The sequence below is a fragment of the Orbicella faveolata genome, unplaced genomic scaffold (genome assembly GCF_042242905.1).
Source record: "Orbicella faveolata isolate gen_17 unplaced genomic scaffold, um_ofav_v1 contig_14, whole genome shotgun sequence".
In the NCBI taxonomy this organism is placed as follows: Eukaryota; Metazoa; Cnidaria; class Anthozoa; order Scleractinia; family Merulinidae; genus Orbicella; species Orbicella faveolata.
In genome coordinates, this window is record NW_028301541.1 from 12,982,047 (window position 1) to 13,000,000 (window position 17,954).

The following is a 17,954-nucleotide window of genomic DNA, read 5'->3' on the forward strand; positions in this document are numbered from 1 at the left end:
CTGCCCTTCTGTATGGTTCGGAAACCTGGAGATCGACGAAACTACTGATCAAAAAATTGTAGACATTTATCAACAAGTGTTTGAGGAAGATCCTGTATATCCGTTCGCCAGAGGTCATTTGAGATGAAGAACTATGGGAAAGGACACAACAAAGTCGTATAGAAGAGAGCTAAGAGAAGAAAGTGGAAATCTATCGGGCATACGTTACGGAAGCCTGAGAATAGCATCACTCGTTCCGCCCTCGAGTGGAACCCTCAGAGGTTCAGAACATAGTTAGTATGTTCAGAAGAAGAGGCCGTCCAAAGCAATCCTCCGTAGGAAAAAAGATGGCGGCTGTACATTTTACCACAATACTATGCGAGCCTAATAGAGTCCGTAAAGTACAAGGAAAGCCAGATTTTTGCGGTATTTGTCCCTGTGCTATCGACATTGTGTATGTTAGGTGAAGGTTTTAGAACATTTCTGTGCGTTTTTACGCGCGTTGTTTAAGTTTCCGTGCGATAAGAATTATGGGTAAATGTACCGGAGGCGAGGTAGTTACTCTTAGGTTTTGAATGTTTGGGTTTCCATGTTACTGAAAGGTGCAGCACACAGGTCCCATAAAAGCTCGTTTGAAATCCCAGATGTTTATATACATATCTGTAAAATTGGGAATGCATTTGACAGCAATACAAAGAACAATAACTCAAGGTTAAGTTTCACTAGTATACACTGGCTGATGAGACAGAGCATTTGGGAAGGTGCTGTGACGAAATGCTAGCTTCCTAGAGTCTGGCTGGTTCATTATGTTGTGTTTTTCAGAGTGCCTCTCTCCACCCAGGTATATACTTGGGTATTGGCAAAAGTTGCTACGTCCCATCCAGGGGGAAGGGGATTGAAATAATCCTAGTAGTTAATGCAACCAGCCTGATGGGCCTAAAGGCTCAAACACAGACTTCACTTCTATCCCCTTTCTCCCAGTGTCTCTCAGATGTTTTCAGTGAGTACAATAAGTATCACACATTCAGCTGAATCTCTCAGGAAATTTAATATAAATGTCCAAGAGGTTGCCGAACCTTATCTTGGGAAGCTCAATACTTGCATTTGTGGCCACAAAAAATTAAATTATTACATAGGTAGTACGGCGTCGACAAAACCTAGATTGGACCGGACCGGATCGGATCACGGATCGGATCACGGATCGGATCACAGAAAAAAATGACTTTAAAAATCGTGACGTAACTCCTAAAATGTTGTCTATTCTCGGGTTGCATTATCGTTCACACCATCGATGTTATTCCTATATTTTTTTGTAAAACAGCTATATTTCCTTGAAATACAAATGGTCTGTTTCGTTTTATTCCAGTACGAAATATCGTATTCCAAACTCACATCTTGTAAAAGTATAGATTTGTCTCAGAAACGGAAATTGTTTGAAATCATCAGGTGTTTAATATTATTAGTGTTTTTAGTTTTTGTGTTTCGATTCATACGTTCGTCCTATTATTACCATGCTGACGCGTTTTATGACAGTTTAACTTTGATGCAAGCGAATATACGAAATATCATTTATCTGAACTGCGGAGAAAGATATGAAGACATGATTGATCATCGCAATCAAAACCCAACAGCCTGAAAAAAATTCATCTGTGACCAGCTCCCAGTTGGCTTGATATTATAAAAGAATAAAGGAATATCACACCTGAATTAAATAAAACGTTCTGCTCACAGTAGTCACTCTAGTGTAATTTGCTCAACAAAATTTTGAATTTTGAATCTTGAATTTTTTTTCCTTGATCTGATCCGTGATCCGATCCGTGATCCGATCCATGATCCAATCCGTGATCCGGGCCGTGATCCGATCCGTGATCCGGTCTGTGATCTGATCCGTGATCCGGTCCGATCCGATCCAGGTTTTGTCGACACCGTAGGCAGTAAGCCTACATCAGTTGACAGAGCCCATAATTCATTACCTCCACCAAACCTAATGTCAGAAATTTGAGTTCTCAAAACATAAACCTGTAATGAAAATTGCACGCCGTAAATCCACTCAAGCAACTGACAGTATTCTCCAAATTGAATTATTCGTCAATTGATTGACAAATAATAATATGTCCAATTTGAGAACATTGATAGAAAATAGGTATCCAAAGGGTACATGTGTGGCCGGATACATGGATTCAGAATGCAATGCAATCCTTGCAAACTCATTTGCATTAACAGACACAAGCTGATGACAATAGTGTGGGATACCACAGGTATCCCACACAATAAAGGTTTGCACGAAATTCAAACTAGACACGCAGGAATTTATTCTTTTCAAAGTGGGTGGGACAGCAGCTTGACAAGTCCTATCAAATAATAATATTACATAATATATCCTTGTTTCATCAACACTTATAGTCTCTCATCTTGTTAAATACCGATTCTTTTACATTTTTTTCTTTTATCTCATGATATTTAAATACAAAATATTTAATATATTAATAATTATCATCTATTAAATAAATGATACACCACCCAAATACTGGTGTGAACAATACATTAGGTAGATCATGCTTTTGTCAGAATAATGTTTCACCCATGCCAATAAAAGGTCAATTATTATTCTTCAACATTTTTTACCTACCAAAAATCAGAATTTTTTAAAACATATATTAAACAAATCTTTGTATGTTGCAGAGACACAAAATTAAGAGAGCCAAGAAAATGTTTGCTGACAAGACTATCGACAGCTAAAGCCACAAATTGTTTTTTAAAGGATAAAAAAATCAATAACTCATTGGATACCCTCAGAGGGTTTTCTTTTATAATTTTGTTGACGAAGTAAAATTCAATTTTATGATGACTTTGTACATCATTTGAAGGTGCCCCAGTTTTAGGCACACAGACAGTACCCCTTAATTTAATTTTCAAAATATGTTTACAAAAATCTGTTTGAACTACAAGTACATGTAGATGGTACATGTAGCAAACAGGGCAAAGTCTTTGCAGCCATAAAAAATGAGTCTGCTCACTTGCAAACAAGAATTACTGGTACAATTATGGTAGACTATCTCTAGTAGACTTTCTCGTTTCTCTGAAGTTTCGAAGATTTAAATTCAATTCCTGGGAAGACTAAGAGAAAGTGACTTAATCCAACTTTAAACATCAAAAATCAATTTGTGAATGAACTGATGAACAGACATCTGCAAGTTTCAAATATAAATCCATTCACAATTTCAATGAAATTTAAAGACTGAAACTGCTTATCAATATCTGGAGTAACAATTGGTATCATCACTTGAAGGTTATGCTATTAAAATTCTACTAATTAACAATTATTCACCAAAGGCAAAGTGAACATCGGTGAATATTCACCTCAACTTTGTCTCAGTGAATATTCGCCAATGTTCACTGAGCCTGAGGCGAATAATTGTTTTAGTATAATTTTCAGAGGTGAATATCAAGGACTACAAAATAATGGACTAAAACATAAATACAGAGACGTAATTGTTCGTGTGCATACGTGTATGCAGTCGTAGTTTTAATAATAAGCTTACATGTACATCGATTGTCAATCAATTTACTCATCGAGTTCAGCAGTAAAACTAACGAGCGAAACACTATGAAAAATAAATTCATCCAGTTCCTTTGTTTTATCGTTGTTGACTTCATTCACAGTTGTCATCATCGCCTAAAAATGAGTAGCTTTAGTTTGAAGAAAAATGAATTTCAGTCAATTGATCTGACCAGCTGGAGATCAACGCAACCACTGCATTTACGATTTTTAAACGCCTTGAATACCAGTTCTTGAAAATATTCTTTGTCCAAGGGCGACAGCAGTCCGGTCATTTTGAAAATTCTCCATCCTTTCAAATATCCTGGACTTGGAGTGATGTTTTTCGAATAAATGAAAACTTCATTCAGCATCTGTCTGCCATGTTTACTTGCCGAGATGGCAAAGATGGCAAGCTTAGTAACCAAGCTCTAGTGGGGTGAATATAGCGTCATATGATGAGCTTTTCGACCAATCAGAATGTCCAATTCTTATATTCACCTCTGGAAATTATACTAAAAACAAATAGACTATTTACTCTCATTTCCTATGAGGTGGTAGTTGATTTGGTCTCTGGCAGGCTTCATCAACTATCACTTCCAAGAAATCTTGGGCTCATAATCTAATTGCTAATTGTTGTATTTAATTATGCATTAAAATATTTAAGATCAGTTATTTACTTATAACACATCACTATCTATTCCCTTCCGTAAATCCAAGTAGTGACCGTGCAAGTCATGTATGATCTAATAAAACTACATAGGAAACATTAATTTTCATTTTAAACAAGAGCTGTCTTCGGAAATATTTAAGTGAAAGAAAACTGTGAAATGGCCTGACCCCAGAAAGAGCTCTAATTTTATATCTTATTTACAAGTTTTACTATCATACATTTTAAAAAGGCACAACAATGAGCATAAATTGAAAATGTCAAAAGCCAAAAGACACAGTTACATCATTTTGCCAAGAATTACTATTAGTAGGCAGAGTGAAGATACTCGTAAGAAGTGCCATCATGACTTGTATGTATGCACTTCACCCAGTTCAGACTTCAAATTGAAAAAGTCAAATGTTGCCCTTGCATCTATTGCTCCCCCTTCAGCAATTCACTTCTTATTAATTCACGCCTTCACCTTAGTGTTCTAGGCATACAGTATTCTATGTACAACCATGATCGTCATATTATAATTTAGCACCACTTTTAATCTCCTTGAAAATGCTCCTTAAAAGCAAGTTAATTTAATTTAGTACAAAAATCTTACATCATACTGCATGCTACTAACAGGTTTTCATTACACTTGTATGCCAACAATAATTATTATTGATGTACATGTATGTAAGCTCATTGAAAACAACACACAAGTATGGACACCCATACACATCCAAACATTAGCCTACACATTTGATGTAACTGGGCCATTTCACAATTTTCCCTTACAAGTGTAAATGTAACCACAGAAAATGACTACATGTAGCAAGCTTTTCTTTTTAAGTTATACTACCACTGTTAAGTGAGAAGTTAAATAACTTAAGTGTAAGAACATACATATAGGCATATCAAGCCAGTCAATCCTGATGTTTCTTCTGAGCACAGATCTTCATTACATCGCCATTTTCATCAGAAACCATGTAACAAGAGAGACCAGCAGGAGGCAATCCTCTAGATGATTTGGGTGGGAACTGTCAGAGTGAAGCTGACCTGGCTCATCAATGTCTTCTGAGAAAATTGTGTAACACAACAAGAAGAGTCAATGATGAACATCAATTGAAAAATGTTATTTACAACACAACTGTGTGTGTTATAGACAATAACATTCTAGCAACTTGAACCATCAAAGGAAGCAGTTAAAGTTAACAAGTTCAAGTTGTCAAAACTGGCATCAAAAATGCATGGACGAGTTCTTATAGTTTGATTGTATGGGTGAGGGAAGCTCTAAAAGACTGTTGATGGTGACTGATATTTCGACCAGCTGAGCAGAAGTCATCTGCAGAGTCCAGTGAAAAGTGTTTGTCAGTTGATGGTATTACAAGTCTGGTCTGTTGAAACAGGTTAGTCAGTATGATGTTCAGTGATGTGATTGCTGACAACACCATTTCTATTCTTGGCTCGTACATGACCTCATCATTTTCTAAAATCCAAAACTAAAGAGCCACCAAAGTTTTTATCCTCATCAGGCATAAGAGGAGGTAGATTTATATCTGTTTACAACTTTTCAGCTCAGTAGCTTGCTTCGTCTGGAAACCAGCGCATTTTGAATTTCAGAGTTATGGCGGTGCATGACATCAAGCTAGGAGCATATTTGTCAAAAAATATATTCTTATCTCATGATTTTTAGCCTATTCAGAAGTTAAAGTATTAGGAAAAGTGCTTATGTAAATGCTTGCTTGTTCAGTAAAGATAATCAGTCGCCCAGATAGCCAACTGAAAGTAAGTTTAAGATGTTTACACTATTTTCCAGCCACAATGTTGGTGTACCACAGGTACACCAACATGGCGGTTCCATACTGGGCTCCATAACTTTGTGCAAAATATGTCTATGAATATCTGAAGTAGACTTATCATTAAAACCTGGAGAAGTGTCTTCTTTATCAATCTCCTATAACATCACAATTTCTTGACTTTATCCACTGAATGGTTTTCAAATTATTTGTTTATTGCATGACATTGCAAGCCAAGAATACTTGAAGCTTCTTTGTGTTCAGTCAGTCTCATGTAAAGGTTTCTGCCATTTTCTGAAGTCTGGTGGCATGGTCAGAGCATTTTGATCTTATAAACCACTTCATGTATTGAGTTCATCCTTGTCCTTAACATTTTGTCAGTAGGTTTCACAAAGTAGTTAAAGGCTTATGGGTTATGCAGATGTTGTAGGGCAGAAGTGCCCTTAATTTAAAGGTAGTTGCTCTGTAGAAAAAGGTGTCACATTCATGTTTGTTTTCTCAGTTTGAGTAGGTTGGTTAGAGCTTCGTCTAATAAAGTCAGCATTGTAATTCTTCTTGTAAAAAGACATCCAAAGTAGCAGTAAGCTGTCCAGTTTGTCACAAACTGGTCATGTCATCTTTACACCTTGATGGTTTCAGAATGACTCTTCAAGTAATCTATCGGTATGTGTCAGTGTTCTCTAAACTGTCATTCCCATTTTGTTGCTTAAAGCAGGCTAGAAAGCCAAAGGAAATGTTCCATTTTCTTTGATCTCCTTGCTTAACTATAATATAGGACCCAATGCCAGCACTTCAGTGTAATCTCAACAGCAAACTGCTCAAATTCATTAAAAGACTGATAATACTGCTTTGGCTATGCTATAATCATGCCACTATTACCACAATACATTAAGACAAAATTTACACTTTTCATGATCACCCTTGCAAACAAATGCCAAAATCCAGTGTTCCAAAGAGATAAAAGAAAATGGAAAACTTCCTTTTTTGGACTGTTGGGTAACAACAGTGTACAGAAAAACCATGGCATACCATCAGTTACCAACATATTATTTGGCAAACCATACAACATGTACAACCTGTCTTAATTCACACAAACGCACAAGAGACAAGCACAACTAGTTTGTGAAACTCCAGACAACTTTTGTGACAAAAACAGATATCTTGAATGTGATTTTTACAAGTCAGAACGACAAGATTGCTGACACTCATGAACCAACCTACTGAAACTGACAAAATTAACAGTAACCTGACACCTGTTTCTTCTGTTTTTACATCTGTTTCTACAGTGACTAAATTTATACCTAATTTTAGTGTAAATCTACTGTGTTCTGTCTTGAATGCCATTCCCTGTTGTAGGCCAATTTGTTCTTCAGGTCAGAAGGATTTCAATCTAGGTTAATTTGTGTCAAAGGGGAAGGGTGAGTCTGGGATCAATAACGTATTATGTACACCAACAAATTTGAGCAATTTTCAATGATTGCTTACATGGCCTTGTGAACAGGAAGGTGGACTACAAAGTAGGACAATTTCACATCTCATTTAAATCAGACATTTCACCAATCTGGTTAGACATTAATTAGATACAGATAAATATTTAGATGTCACGAATAATCTAATGACTCAAACTGTAAGCACATATGAGACAGTAACACAGAACAGAAAACCCACTCAGCCTAAGAGTAAAAAATTGCAAATTTTTTCTATAACCTCAGACATACCAAGGTTTATGAGCACTTCATTTGATGCTGGTCCAAGCCCTGCCTTGTTTTGTGCCCTGACTCTTGCACTATACTTTCCTCCACTTCGCAGCTTTACATGCAACTTCTCAAATGCAGTGTCTTTTGTTTCAACTGTGTGAGGTGAATTCCACGGAAGTCCACTTACTATGTACTGAATAATGTATTTTTCAACTACAGAACCACCATTTTCTGCAGGAGGGTCCCAGTAAAGCCTAATGAAGGTTTGTGCACTTTTAGTGTTAAATACTACTTCTGTCTTGAGATTTCTGGGTTCAGATGGTGCACCTGCGATGGAAAACCAATGAAAAACATTTGGACAGCATAAAAAGAAGAGGGCAAAAGTTGTGAACTTTTTGTGAACTGTGCTATAGCCCCAGCAAAGACTTGGTAGGTTGATACCAGGTTTTTAGCCAGATGGGTGTGCAGGCATCCTGTGGACAGCCACTTACTAAAACAAAATTGTTTTATTTTTCATATGTCGCCTTATAAATAGCTCATTTGAGCAGGCCCTATAGCACATTTTGGACTACCACTTTTCAAATTCTGGCTAAAAGCCTGGTTGATACCTCCAAATCCCATAGGTGTAACCAATTCTCAACATTACAAAGAAACTCTTGCTTTTTTTCTTCACTCTCTTTTGCTTTTAATTCTTACAAGCTTTAACCAGTACAAAGCTTGATTAAGGCTGTTTGTTTTCTTAAACTTGATATTTTTATGGGACTGAGCAATATAACACCTACTTAGTTTGGTTATGTTGATTATGTGGAATTTCGCTGTTGACTTGGTTTCTGCCTTGCACTGCAATGTCTCGAAGTCTTCATCTTTGTTTGTGGTTATTGCCAAGAAGCTTTTACTTCTCATGTCGTCATGGAATTCTCTAGGCACAGTTCTGTTTGATGGTATATGCGTCCAAGAAAACATGACATTCTTTTGAATGCTCTCAGGCACCTTAACTGCGCAGACCACTGTAATCTTACGGCCCACCCAGGACTCAGCTACCTTTGTTGAATCTGCCTTGTTTATCAAGAGATCTGAAAAATAATAAAATGTTCTAATTATTGTATTGGACATTACCAATGAGCACATGGAGTAAAGTTGTACATATGACATACATGTAACTTCAATTTATTCTTTGCAAGAACCTAAACTGACATCCCTCAACTGTAGTAAGTACTGTAAAACCTGATGTGTATATACTGGTTGTATCATAACTTCTTATTATTACTAAGTGAAGTCTTGTGAGTTATATTCTAAGACTGAAACCTTGTCATATTCACCAAGCAATAGTGAGGTCAGTATGGCAAGGAAGGGTTTGGGATTTTCCAATTAAGGTTACCGTATACCTTCAGGGGTGTCTCGCGTCCAAGCAATGCAGCGCATCTGGTTTAAGCGGTAGATACCTAAGCCCCATATCAAATTAAAGCTTATAGAGCTGGCTATCAAACTATACATAGAATTTTGAAAAGAAATGAATTGGAGTTTTCCGTGGTCCATGTTTACTTATAACTTAATAGAATTACACCTAATACGAAAAATGCTTGGATTAACAATGCTGATCAACTGAGTAGAGGCGAGTAGCCAGCCAATTCATGGTATCCATATAGGTAATATTCCCACAAAAGTGGTCTCGGTTGATTGCATACGTGTTATAGGGCTGTCAATCAAGAGGGAACTTTCACTTCCGGCTATAACGTAAAACCTCCATTTCTCCGCCAATATTTAGTTTTTTTCATTTTTTTTCAGAAATTAGAGATTACTCCTCGACCATTACTTTGACCCAAAAATCCAAATTCAAAGAAAATTGCCGATCTGAAGGTATACGGTAACCTTAAGACCGAAATTTTGTTTATTAAATAAATACATGGATTTTTCTTTTGTTTTCGTGGGCCTGTAACAGGTAACACATCAGAAGTTATGGCTATGTGTGTCTAACATTCTTCAAAAAGTTGAACATATTTTAAGTCAAGAGTCCACATTTTTGTTGGTTATAGTACACATTATTTGCCTTGTGTCTTCAAATCACAGAGCACATCCGTCCATTAATGCATTGCAATAACAAATGCTCTGCATGAGAGCCCACTTTAAGGTCATTCCCCAGTATTGCATTGCGCATCCCTACTGCGCATAATTTCACTCGTGATTAGCGCACGTGCATTAAAAAATGGCAGCTTTTTCTTTTCAGCTGGACCTCACCACAGAGGCAAATCGTCATTTTCTCGCAAACGAGTATGGTGACCTATCATTTTTTTCTGTTGTTTTGAATTGAGTAATAAATTTCTCTGTGTAAAATAAACATAGACCAATTCTCAATGTAGAGCAAAAAGCAATTGTCGGAAACGTGAATTTCGCAAGCAATCGTAACTACAATCATTGTGCTATTATAAGGATTTACATGGGTATAAACAAGGTGCTTTTGCTCCTAAACGAACATGGGGACCCCTCATTTTTATTTCAAAATTTAAGTTCCTATAATATAAACAACCGATAGGCAAAGTTTCACAAAAATCTCAGTGCAGGTTCTATTTCAGCGGAATGACCTTAAGTGTGTCAAATTATGAGCAAATACACCTGTAATGATGGATTTGAATTATGATTTCTAAGTCATCTACAGTGATCACATGTAGGCAACTGAGCAGTGTCAATTTTGTGGTCCAAATTGCAGGAAAATACAGCTTTGCAAGTCTGTAATTTCAATTTTTTTTTTCAGGGGGTTTAAGTCTGACAAAGAGGTCATAGATCGGATTGACCTGTAACTGCAAGTACTTGGGGATAATTTCTAATGTATATCCCATTGCAACAGCCACCTGATATTGGGCTAAGTGAGTTCCGAGTTTTTCTGAGACGATTTCTTCAAGATAATTCGAATCTCATAAACGCAATAACAAACCAGCAAACTCGTTCAAAACTGACATTCTGTGAGCTACCACCCACACAATAATTTGTACAACAGTCCTTTCCTGGCTTTGTTGTCAGTGTAAGATAATATAACAGAAATTTGTATTCCACAGTGAGTTTTACTTTCATTGGTTGGACAAAGGAAGCCCTTTTCCCTCACCTAAAATGATTTATTTTCCCTGCTAAGATCTCTCCTTTTCCAAAGATCCCTTGAGTGATCCAGTCTGTGCATGCATCATAACTCGCATCAATATTCAAATTGAATAAATGTTTCTCTTGATTTTTTCTCCACCTGGATACAGTTTTGATTTCTTAAACAAGGCAAATACATTTTTTAATTCAAAAAATAAATTTAAAGCTTTAGAACTGTAACGTGCAAAAAGACATGACGCGGTTATGCCGACGCACAATTTTGTAAGCTGTGAACACCTGCCTATTGACATTTCGTAAGTAAAAAGTAAATTGCACAACTCGTATGCAGATTTAAGATATCAAACTATGATAAATTGATTCAAAATGATGATCCCAAAAAATAGCCACAGGGTGAGAATTTCAATAGTCGTAGTTTCTACCCAAATATTCTAAGAGAAGAAAAAAAAAAAACCAAACCACTCCATAACAGACGTAAATTGGAGAAATGCCCTGAAAAAGCGTATTTTAATGTGCAAATGTCATCGCCTTTAAAAACAGGTGCATTTCCAAAATATTTATCCTCGTATCAACTGGGTCGTTTATAACGTGCTACAATCTAAACAATCCCGAATTTTCTTGTTCCTTCAATTAACAGCTAGCTACTATGAATACTGTAAAGCATATCATCGCACGCACAAATGCTTGAAAGTATAGGAGAGCAAAAATTGATCAACTTATTGACAATTTGTGTACAAAGTCACGCAAAAAAACTGAAAGGACCGGAATAGACACAACGTTACAGTTTCTGTGTTTTATACGTTTTATAAGTTTTATTCGTCATTTCGAGAGCAAGAGACAGGTTATTTTAAAAATGCTGGAGAAGTTGAATTAGTTTAAGTTTATATGCATAATAACCTTAATAAATTGCTCCTGGGAAAAAATACCTAGTGTCAAGACTTTTGCTAAACAAAGAAACGAATCAATTAGGCCGTATAAGGAATATTCGCATAGCCCCTCACGTACATCTTACGATTGATTCATTTGGTCTTTACAAAACCACACAAACGCTGCGCTGACAGAAGCAAAATTCAAATTTTTGCGCGCGGAACTTAAAAACATTACTCGTAAGTCATCAATCAATACTTACCCACAACAGTCAGTTCCACTGTATCAATCACAGACATTTTATCTGTACCATAATACACTTGACAAAAAAAAGTCACCGAGTCTTTCATTTTGATTCGATTGACTCTGAAACTTGCTCGCCTGTCCTCAACGATCACAACTCTGTCGCGAATCCATTCGATGGACGTTTCCAGGTTATTTCTCACGGAACTTCCGTTCTTTTTCTTGATATAAATAGCAATACTTTGCGGCTCTTCTCCATCGAGAGCCTTGATGACGACTCCAAAGCGAACCTCTTCCACCTCTTTAAGAACGTAGTCCCAATCAAATTGAACGTTCTCCCCAACGAATGCCTCCTTGTGTTTGGGTTTAGTGGAAAAGAAAATTTGGTCATCGCTTGCAGCCAGCACTAGTAAACAGAAAGTGAAAGAGTAAAAATTAATTTACAATCTCTTCAAGGTTTGGAAGACAGTTCAAGATTTGTCTTACCGAATAAAGTCCCGAACAAGAGGCAAATTGCCTTGATATGAGTGAAGACAATAGAACTCATGGTACGATACCGTACGATATCACAGCACGTTAGAAACAACCAAGCGACCACGCAGGCAGCGGACGGTTTGGTGAACTTTCTTACCCTTGAATTCGATTATTAAGGCAAGGTACGGTTAAAAATGAAAGATGACTCCACTTGTTTCCGTATTATGAAAAGGCACGTTCCAAAACGTGGTCATTCTCTAACGTCAATGCAATCTCACAGCTCGTGTTCTCAAACAAATGACTTGTGGCCCGCTTAAAATAACACGCGTCACGTGACAATAACCGCACTCCGACCTTGCCGCGGGGAAATAAAGAAGTGGTCATCGCTTAGTGGTTCAGAAACAGGTTTCGATTTTCTTAAGTACTCTTAAAATAGGCGTAAGCTTTGAGTCTAGGTAGACAAATAAAAAGCCGATCATAACAACATACTAAAATATATTAGGTTGTGTGCGGTATGTTGATCTCTAAAAAGAGGCTTGACTTTTTAAACTGGGAATTTGAACAGGAGGACAGTGTCATTTGGCGCTTGGTTGCCTTCAGTGGTCTTCAGTCGATGTGTCTTAAAATTCTGAAACTTTCACGAAGTGCAAAAGGGGTTACCGCATGGCATAATTCAGCATTGAAGAAAGGAAAATCAAAATATTGGATTTGTATTCGCCAAGTAAATCTGAAATAGGATTTGTGAGTTAATATTGATAACCGTTCATACTCTAATCAAGAAAATACGTATTTTGGTTGAGTGTACACGAATTAATACTCATAATTTTATTACATTTTTAATGTCCCTGTTGCGGTTCCTTCGAAATCATATTTTTAATCAAAAAAGAATTACGCTTAGAAAGGACCTTGTATGTTTTTAAAAAGGTGCTTCTCGACCGAAAGACTTGTCAGGTCATGATATTTTTCCTCCGGACAATTTTGCGAAATATTTCCTGCATTCGATCCTCCATTGATTGCTTGTGATCAAGGTCTCGAATTCCATTGATTTTAGCGCTCTCTTATCATATTACACAGCAATAATAACTTTTCAATAAAATTCACAAGTTTTATTGATAATTTGGACACAAATTCAAGTATACAAGAAAAAAATTCTCCTGTGTACATGGAAGGAACAGGATCTGTTCTATAATGTAATATTCTCGGTGAAAATAACTAAAAAACATCATTTATTACCTTGAAGAGTACTGATTAAAAACAAATATCTATTAATCAAGTTCATTAGGATTAAATTGAAGATATTTGCTTGATGGGATTAAGTAAGAGGAATTTGCCGCCAATGTGTCTGATTATCGAATGCCATCTACCGGCAGGCCATAGAAGTTCTACAGAATGCATCTGAAACCAGACGCAAGAGTCAGAAAAAAACCATAATTGCCCGGCAAAAGTCATAACAATCTACATGCCTTGTTAGAACTTAGTTTAAACAGTCATGTATAGCACTTTCGTTCTAATTCAGTCAGGAAAAATGCTATCAGACCGAGGTTTATACTTTTTAATAGCGAATAACGTTCTTCCCTGGCGGTTGGTATGTCAGTTTTTTGCGATATGATTCCTCCTATGTATCCAGCTGTCTCCTACCTACCAAGTCGGATAGACTCTACTCTCAAAATCTTTTCGAATGATTTGCTGGCGAAGGTTTCACACGGAGAAGAGCCGTATGAATCGCTTACCGCTAACTACCTCCCATGCTAAGTGCGTCAGTGATGCTTACCCTGTAGTTTTTGGTTCCCTGCAGCCAGTGATATTTACATGATTTGCATTTCAGTCTTCCTGAAGCACTGCCACAAAACAAAATCAGTGAAAATCAGTGCCTGGCCGTCGGTCTGCAGTCAGTTCGCTAGTCAACTACTGCGAAAGACATAAAAGTCATATTTGCAAACATTTCAAGTCAGCGAACTTATATAACTACTTCTTCGGTCACCCGTTGTCTTGCGAAATCAGATGTTGTGCATATCTAAGGCAGATATCTCAATTATTTCAAACTTTATTTTTCTGTTAGATCGCATGAGGAATTTGGACTGTCAACCGCGGGTGGCAACACTGTCTGTTGCAATACTTTGCTCCAAATGGTTTTTTGGATCAGCGATGAAAATGGAGCAATCTTTGTGAAGTCGCCTTCCCTGACTACGGTGAAAATCTCTTACTTCTCGTGTTAACATGTATTACCTATTAACGTTCAAATTTATCTCGCTTCTGGCCAAGAAATCTACAGCGTTATAAAACAAATGTTGCTGATAACAAGCGTTAAAGAATTTGAGGCTATATCGAGACGGCTACCATTATGACAAGGACTATTTGTTATTGTGCTTGTTGAGCGCGTCCGTGTGGCTCTCCGGAGACCAGCAATTATGAGTGCTTCCAATGCTCAATTTATTTAGAATTATCGTTTGTCAGAATCTGGTGGAAGTTTGATTATCAAAACGGAATTAGCATTAGATTTCTTGAAGATAAGATCTATTACCCCCAACAGTGAGGGAAGAAAAAAGGAAGTGATTGACCGATCAGAAAGATAGAAATAAAACATTTCGATTTTCGCCAAGTGGTCAGGTTTTTTTGTACGTAAATAAATTGTGCTGTGATGAAAATAAAAAGCATTTCTAACCAAGCAAAGTTATATTAACATGCAGGTTTGTACCACATTGCCATGACATGAAGAATTTGCCGCTATATCTCGATCGAAACTAAAAGTTTATTGGGGTTGTCTCATAACCCTGCTGATATAAAGAAAATTGTTAATTTAGTCATAACTATATATCGAAGAGTTTTTATTGACTCTCAAACTCCCTCCCTTTCATAAAGCCGGACAAGCAGCCACATTTGTTAGTGGTCGTTCTGCTAATCTTATTAATCTTCTTATCTCCTAATTATCACATGCGCTCATTCACATAACCCAAGATAAGGGAAAATATTTAATCTGTTGCACAGGTGTTCGGTGCCAGAGGAGCAAGGCTTCACTGATAGAAAACCGCTAAAAAGTCGGAGAAATTTCTTAGGGATAAATTGATCTTTTGTGGTCAAAGAAGGTTATTGGGAATTACCAATGCTAACCAACAGATTTAGCCAACAGATACCAATCTGCTGTAGCCGGAATGCAGAATTGGCCAGGTGTTAGCGAGATTCAGTTCACAGGCTTAAATTACTAGTCAAAGAGTGACTGTTGGATAATCTGCCATTCACTGCGTTCTCAGTTGCCGTGCATGCTACAGCTCCGTGATACAGATATACAATTAAAAGTTTGTAGTTGAAGGACCTTCTTGGCCGAACGTTATTCTTTCCATTACCACATTACAAATTAATTTCATATCGATAACCTGCTGTTATACTTGTCAACAGCAGGGGAGGGTGAGTGTTCTTGGAGCTTTGTTCATGGACCTGATTCTCAAGTCCTTCTCGTACTTCTCAGCTCGCACACGAGCGTTATTTGTCAACAGTCAATTTCATTCGTCTCTCATTGACCTAGATGCACTTACATGTAAAATGACCGTAATTTCTTTCCATCTGAAATGTAACGTTTCATGCGTTTAATATGGGTAAGCATGGAAAATAGGACGGCGCATAAAGCATCAGACGGAACGGAAGACGATTGAACAGACAAGTTATTCGTCCCACAAACCAGTTGTTTCCGTAACCAAGGAAGTAATGCATGAGTCAACGAAAACCCCGACCGCCCCACCCTCCCCCCAGCCCCCCCGGGACATGGTGGGATTTGGAAAAGTCTCGCTCAAATGCCAAATAATACCCCCACCCTTGGGGATGCTTTATTAAGTCAAAACATCTCCTAATACCCCCAGGGGCTGTGTTAGTTAAGCTTTAGATAATAGCCTGAAAAGGAAAAGGCACTGACTGAGTTTTGCATCGAGCATTCGAGCACACTGCTCTTGCAAACGTTCCCCGCTACAACACATTTTTACGCCTCAATCCGCTTCGTGCCCACCTGCTTGGGTACAACAGTAAGCAGCGCATATAAAAACAAGTGGATTAAGAACGTCCGGCTGAAAGTTGGCCAATAAAGCACCATAAATATAAGAACCAATTCAGCCTGATAAATAAAACATGTTCTCATATAACAAGAAAGAGGATGTCAGAATAAGAAAGCACTTATATTAAAGCACTGTGGTGTGCTGGACCATACAAACTCTAAGAGCCATACAGTGCCTGACAGCAAGGATGGGACTGTGGGACTAATAACAGTTGATATGTATAGTATTTCTGAAACAAATTTTAAGAACATTTTGAAGCATTTTCAGAGTGACTTCTCATTAAGCACACAGTAAATAAGTACTTGATCAACCTGAACCCCGAAATCATAGGTTCGTATATGCGGGTATTTACTGATCCCTTCAATTTGCTTGTCCCCGTTTCACGTCCACGCAACATGTCCACGAGTGTGTGCCGACCATGACAGTCACTCTTGCTTATGAGCGGTTGAGTTACAAAGATTCGAGTTAACAGGGTTCATAAGGGGAAGCCGCAGCGGCGGCCTTGTTTTCAATGGTGTAAACGAAAACTGTTTTTTTGAATAAAAACGACTTGTGGCTATGCTGGATTCTTTGTTGTTTGCCCACTTCTCCGGCTGATTTGAAGCCATTTCGAGGAGCCTTTTGACCAGGCTTAGGAACGGAAACTGCGCAACTGAAACCAAGGATATATAGGAGCAACCATATAATGGCCAGTATTGCTGTAAGTTGACAAGTTACGAAAAGTCTTGCAGTGCCCCACTTCTCCATCATGATTGACGCATCGATCTTATAAAGAGTTGATATCTCTTGCTATAAAAAAGCAAGGTACTCTATTATTAAAACTTTCTCAATTATGACTTTTCGCATTTTTTCGGCAGCTGTAGTGTTTATTCTCTGCTAACAGGTAAATAACCCAACTGCAGATCAGAGCAGATCAAAGCCTTGCTTTAGGTGCACTGTAACAAGCCGACTGTTTTCAGAGCAGGTGGTCGCAGGTAAGCTTCATATTTAACTTAGTGATCATATTAAACTCAATGTTCAAACTTTAGGGCAGTTAGTCTAGCTAATGCCTTCCAACGTAAGATAACGGTGACCTAAAGTCAAAGCATTGGGCGAAACTCAAGTTCCTCTTCTAAATGAGCCGACTTGTCGTCTTCAAGCCAATAGGGGATAGTCTCAGTGTTACTTTCCTTATTGGCACTGTGACAGATAGACTGCCTTAAAACAAGTGACAGATTTCGTGCACTATGAGTATAAGCACATTTATCATAGAAGTGCGGCACAAGGGAGACTTAATTTGAGGCATTTTCGCTTGACGTTAACCACTGTTCAACGCGGATAATGGCGTGGCGCATAATTAGCTGGGCTGGTAGGGACACGGTAATCAAACAAATGATACACTTGGAAACTGTTTTGAACACTTAAGCAGTTTCTTCTGACGAGGGGATTTCAACGTTCCTTGCCATCTAAACAGGTCGTCCAAAAGTTGTAAGATGAAGGTCCAAGGGACAGATAGACTGCCTTAAAACAAGTGACAGATTTCGGGCACTATGAGTATAAGCACATTTATCATAGAAGTGCGGCACAAGGGAAACTTAATTTGAGGCATTT

At 37.7% G+C, this 17,954-nt stretch overlaps 1 protein-coding gene across 3 annotated transcripts; it reads right to left on the bottom strand.

The window, feature by feature from the left end:
- Positions 1-2,267: 2,267 nt before the first annotated feature.
- LOC110066856 (uncharacterized) lies at positions 2,268-12,651 on the bottom strand. 3 transcript variants are annotated; one of them, XM_089286687.1, is made up of 5 exons: positions 12,337-12,651; positions 11,870-12,256; positions 8,436-8,726; positions 7,675-7,806; positions 2,268-5,234 (listed from the first exon to the last, which is right to left on the bottom strand). In XM_089286687.1, exons 1-5 carry the CDS (start codon positions 12,395-12,397, stop codon positions 5,119-5,121), a joined length of 987 nt encoding a protein of 328 aa, XP_089142813.1. In that variant the 5' UTR covers positions 12,398-12,651; the 3' UTR covers positions 2,268-5,118. The 3 variants fall into 3 exon arrangements, with proteins under 3 accessions (XP_089142813.1, XP_020629767.2, XP_020629764.2); XM_020774108.2 differs by having other exon boundaries at positions 2,268-5,231; positions 7,675-7,980; positions 12,337-12,650; XM_020774105.2 differs by having other exon boundaries at positions 7,675-7,980; positions 12,337-12,649.
- Between the last annotated feature and the right edge of the window lie 5,303 nt (positions 12,652-17,954).

Excerpts from the sequence above, each read along its gene's own strand:
- LOC110066856 (XM_020774105.2), bottom strand. The coding sequence starts at position 12,397 with ATGAGTTCTATTGTCTTCACTCATATCAAGGCAATTTGCCTCTTGTTC. Across the intron at positions 8,727-11,869 it reads AGTGGAACTGACTGTTGTGG|ATCTCTTGATAAACAAGGCA; the intron begins GTAAGTATTGAT and ends ATTATTTTTCAG. Across the intron at positions 7,981-8,435 it reads AATCAACATAACCAAACTAA|GTGCACCATCTGAACCCAGA; the intron begins GTAGGTGTTATA and ends TTTCCATCGCAG.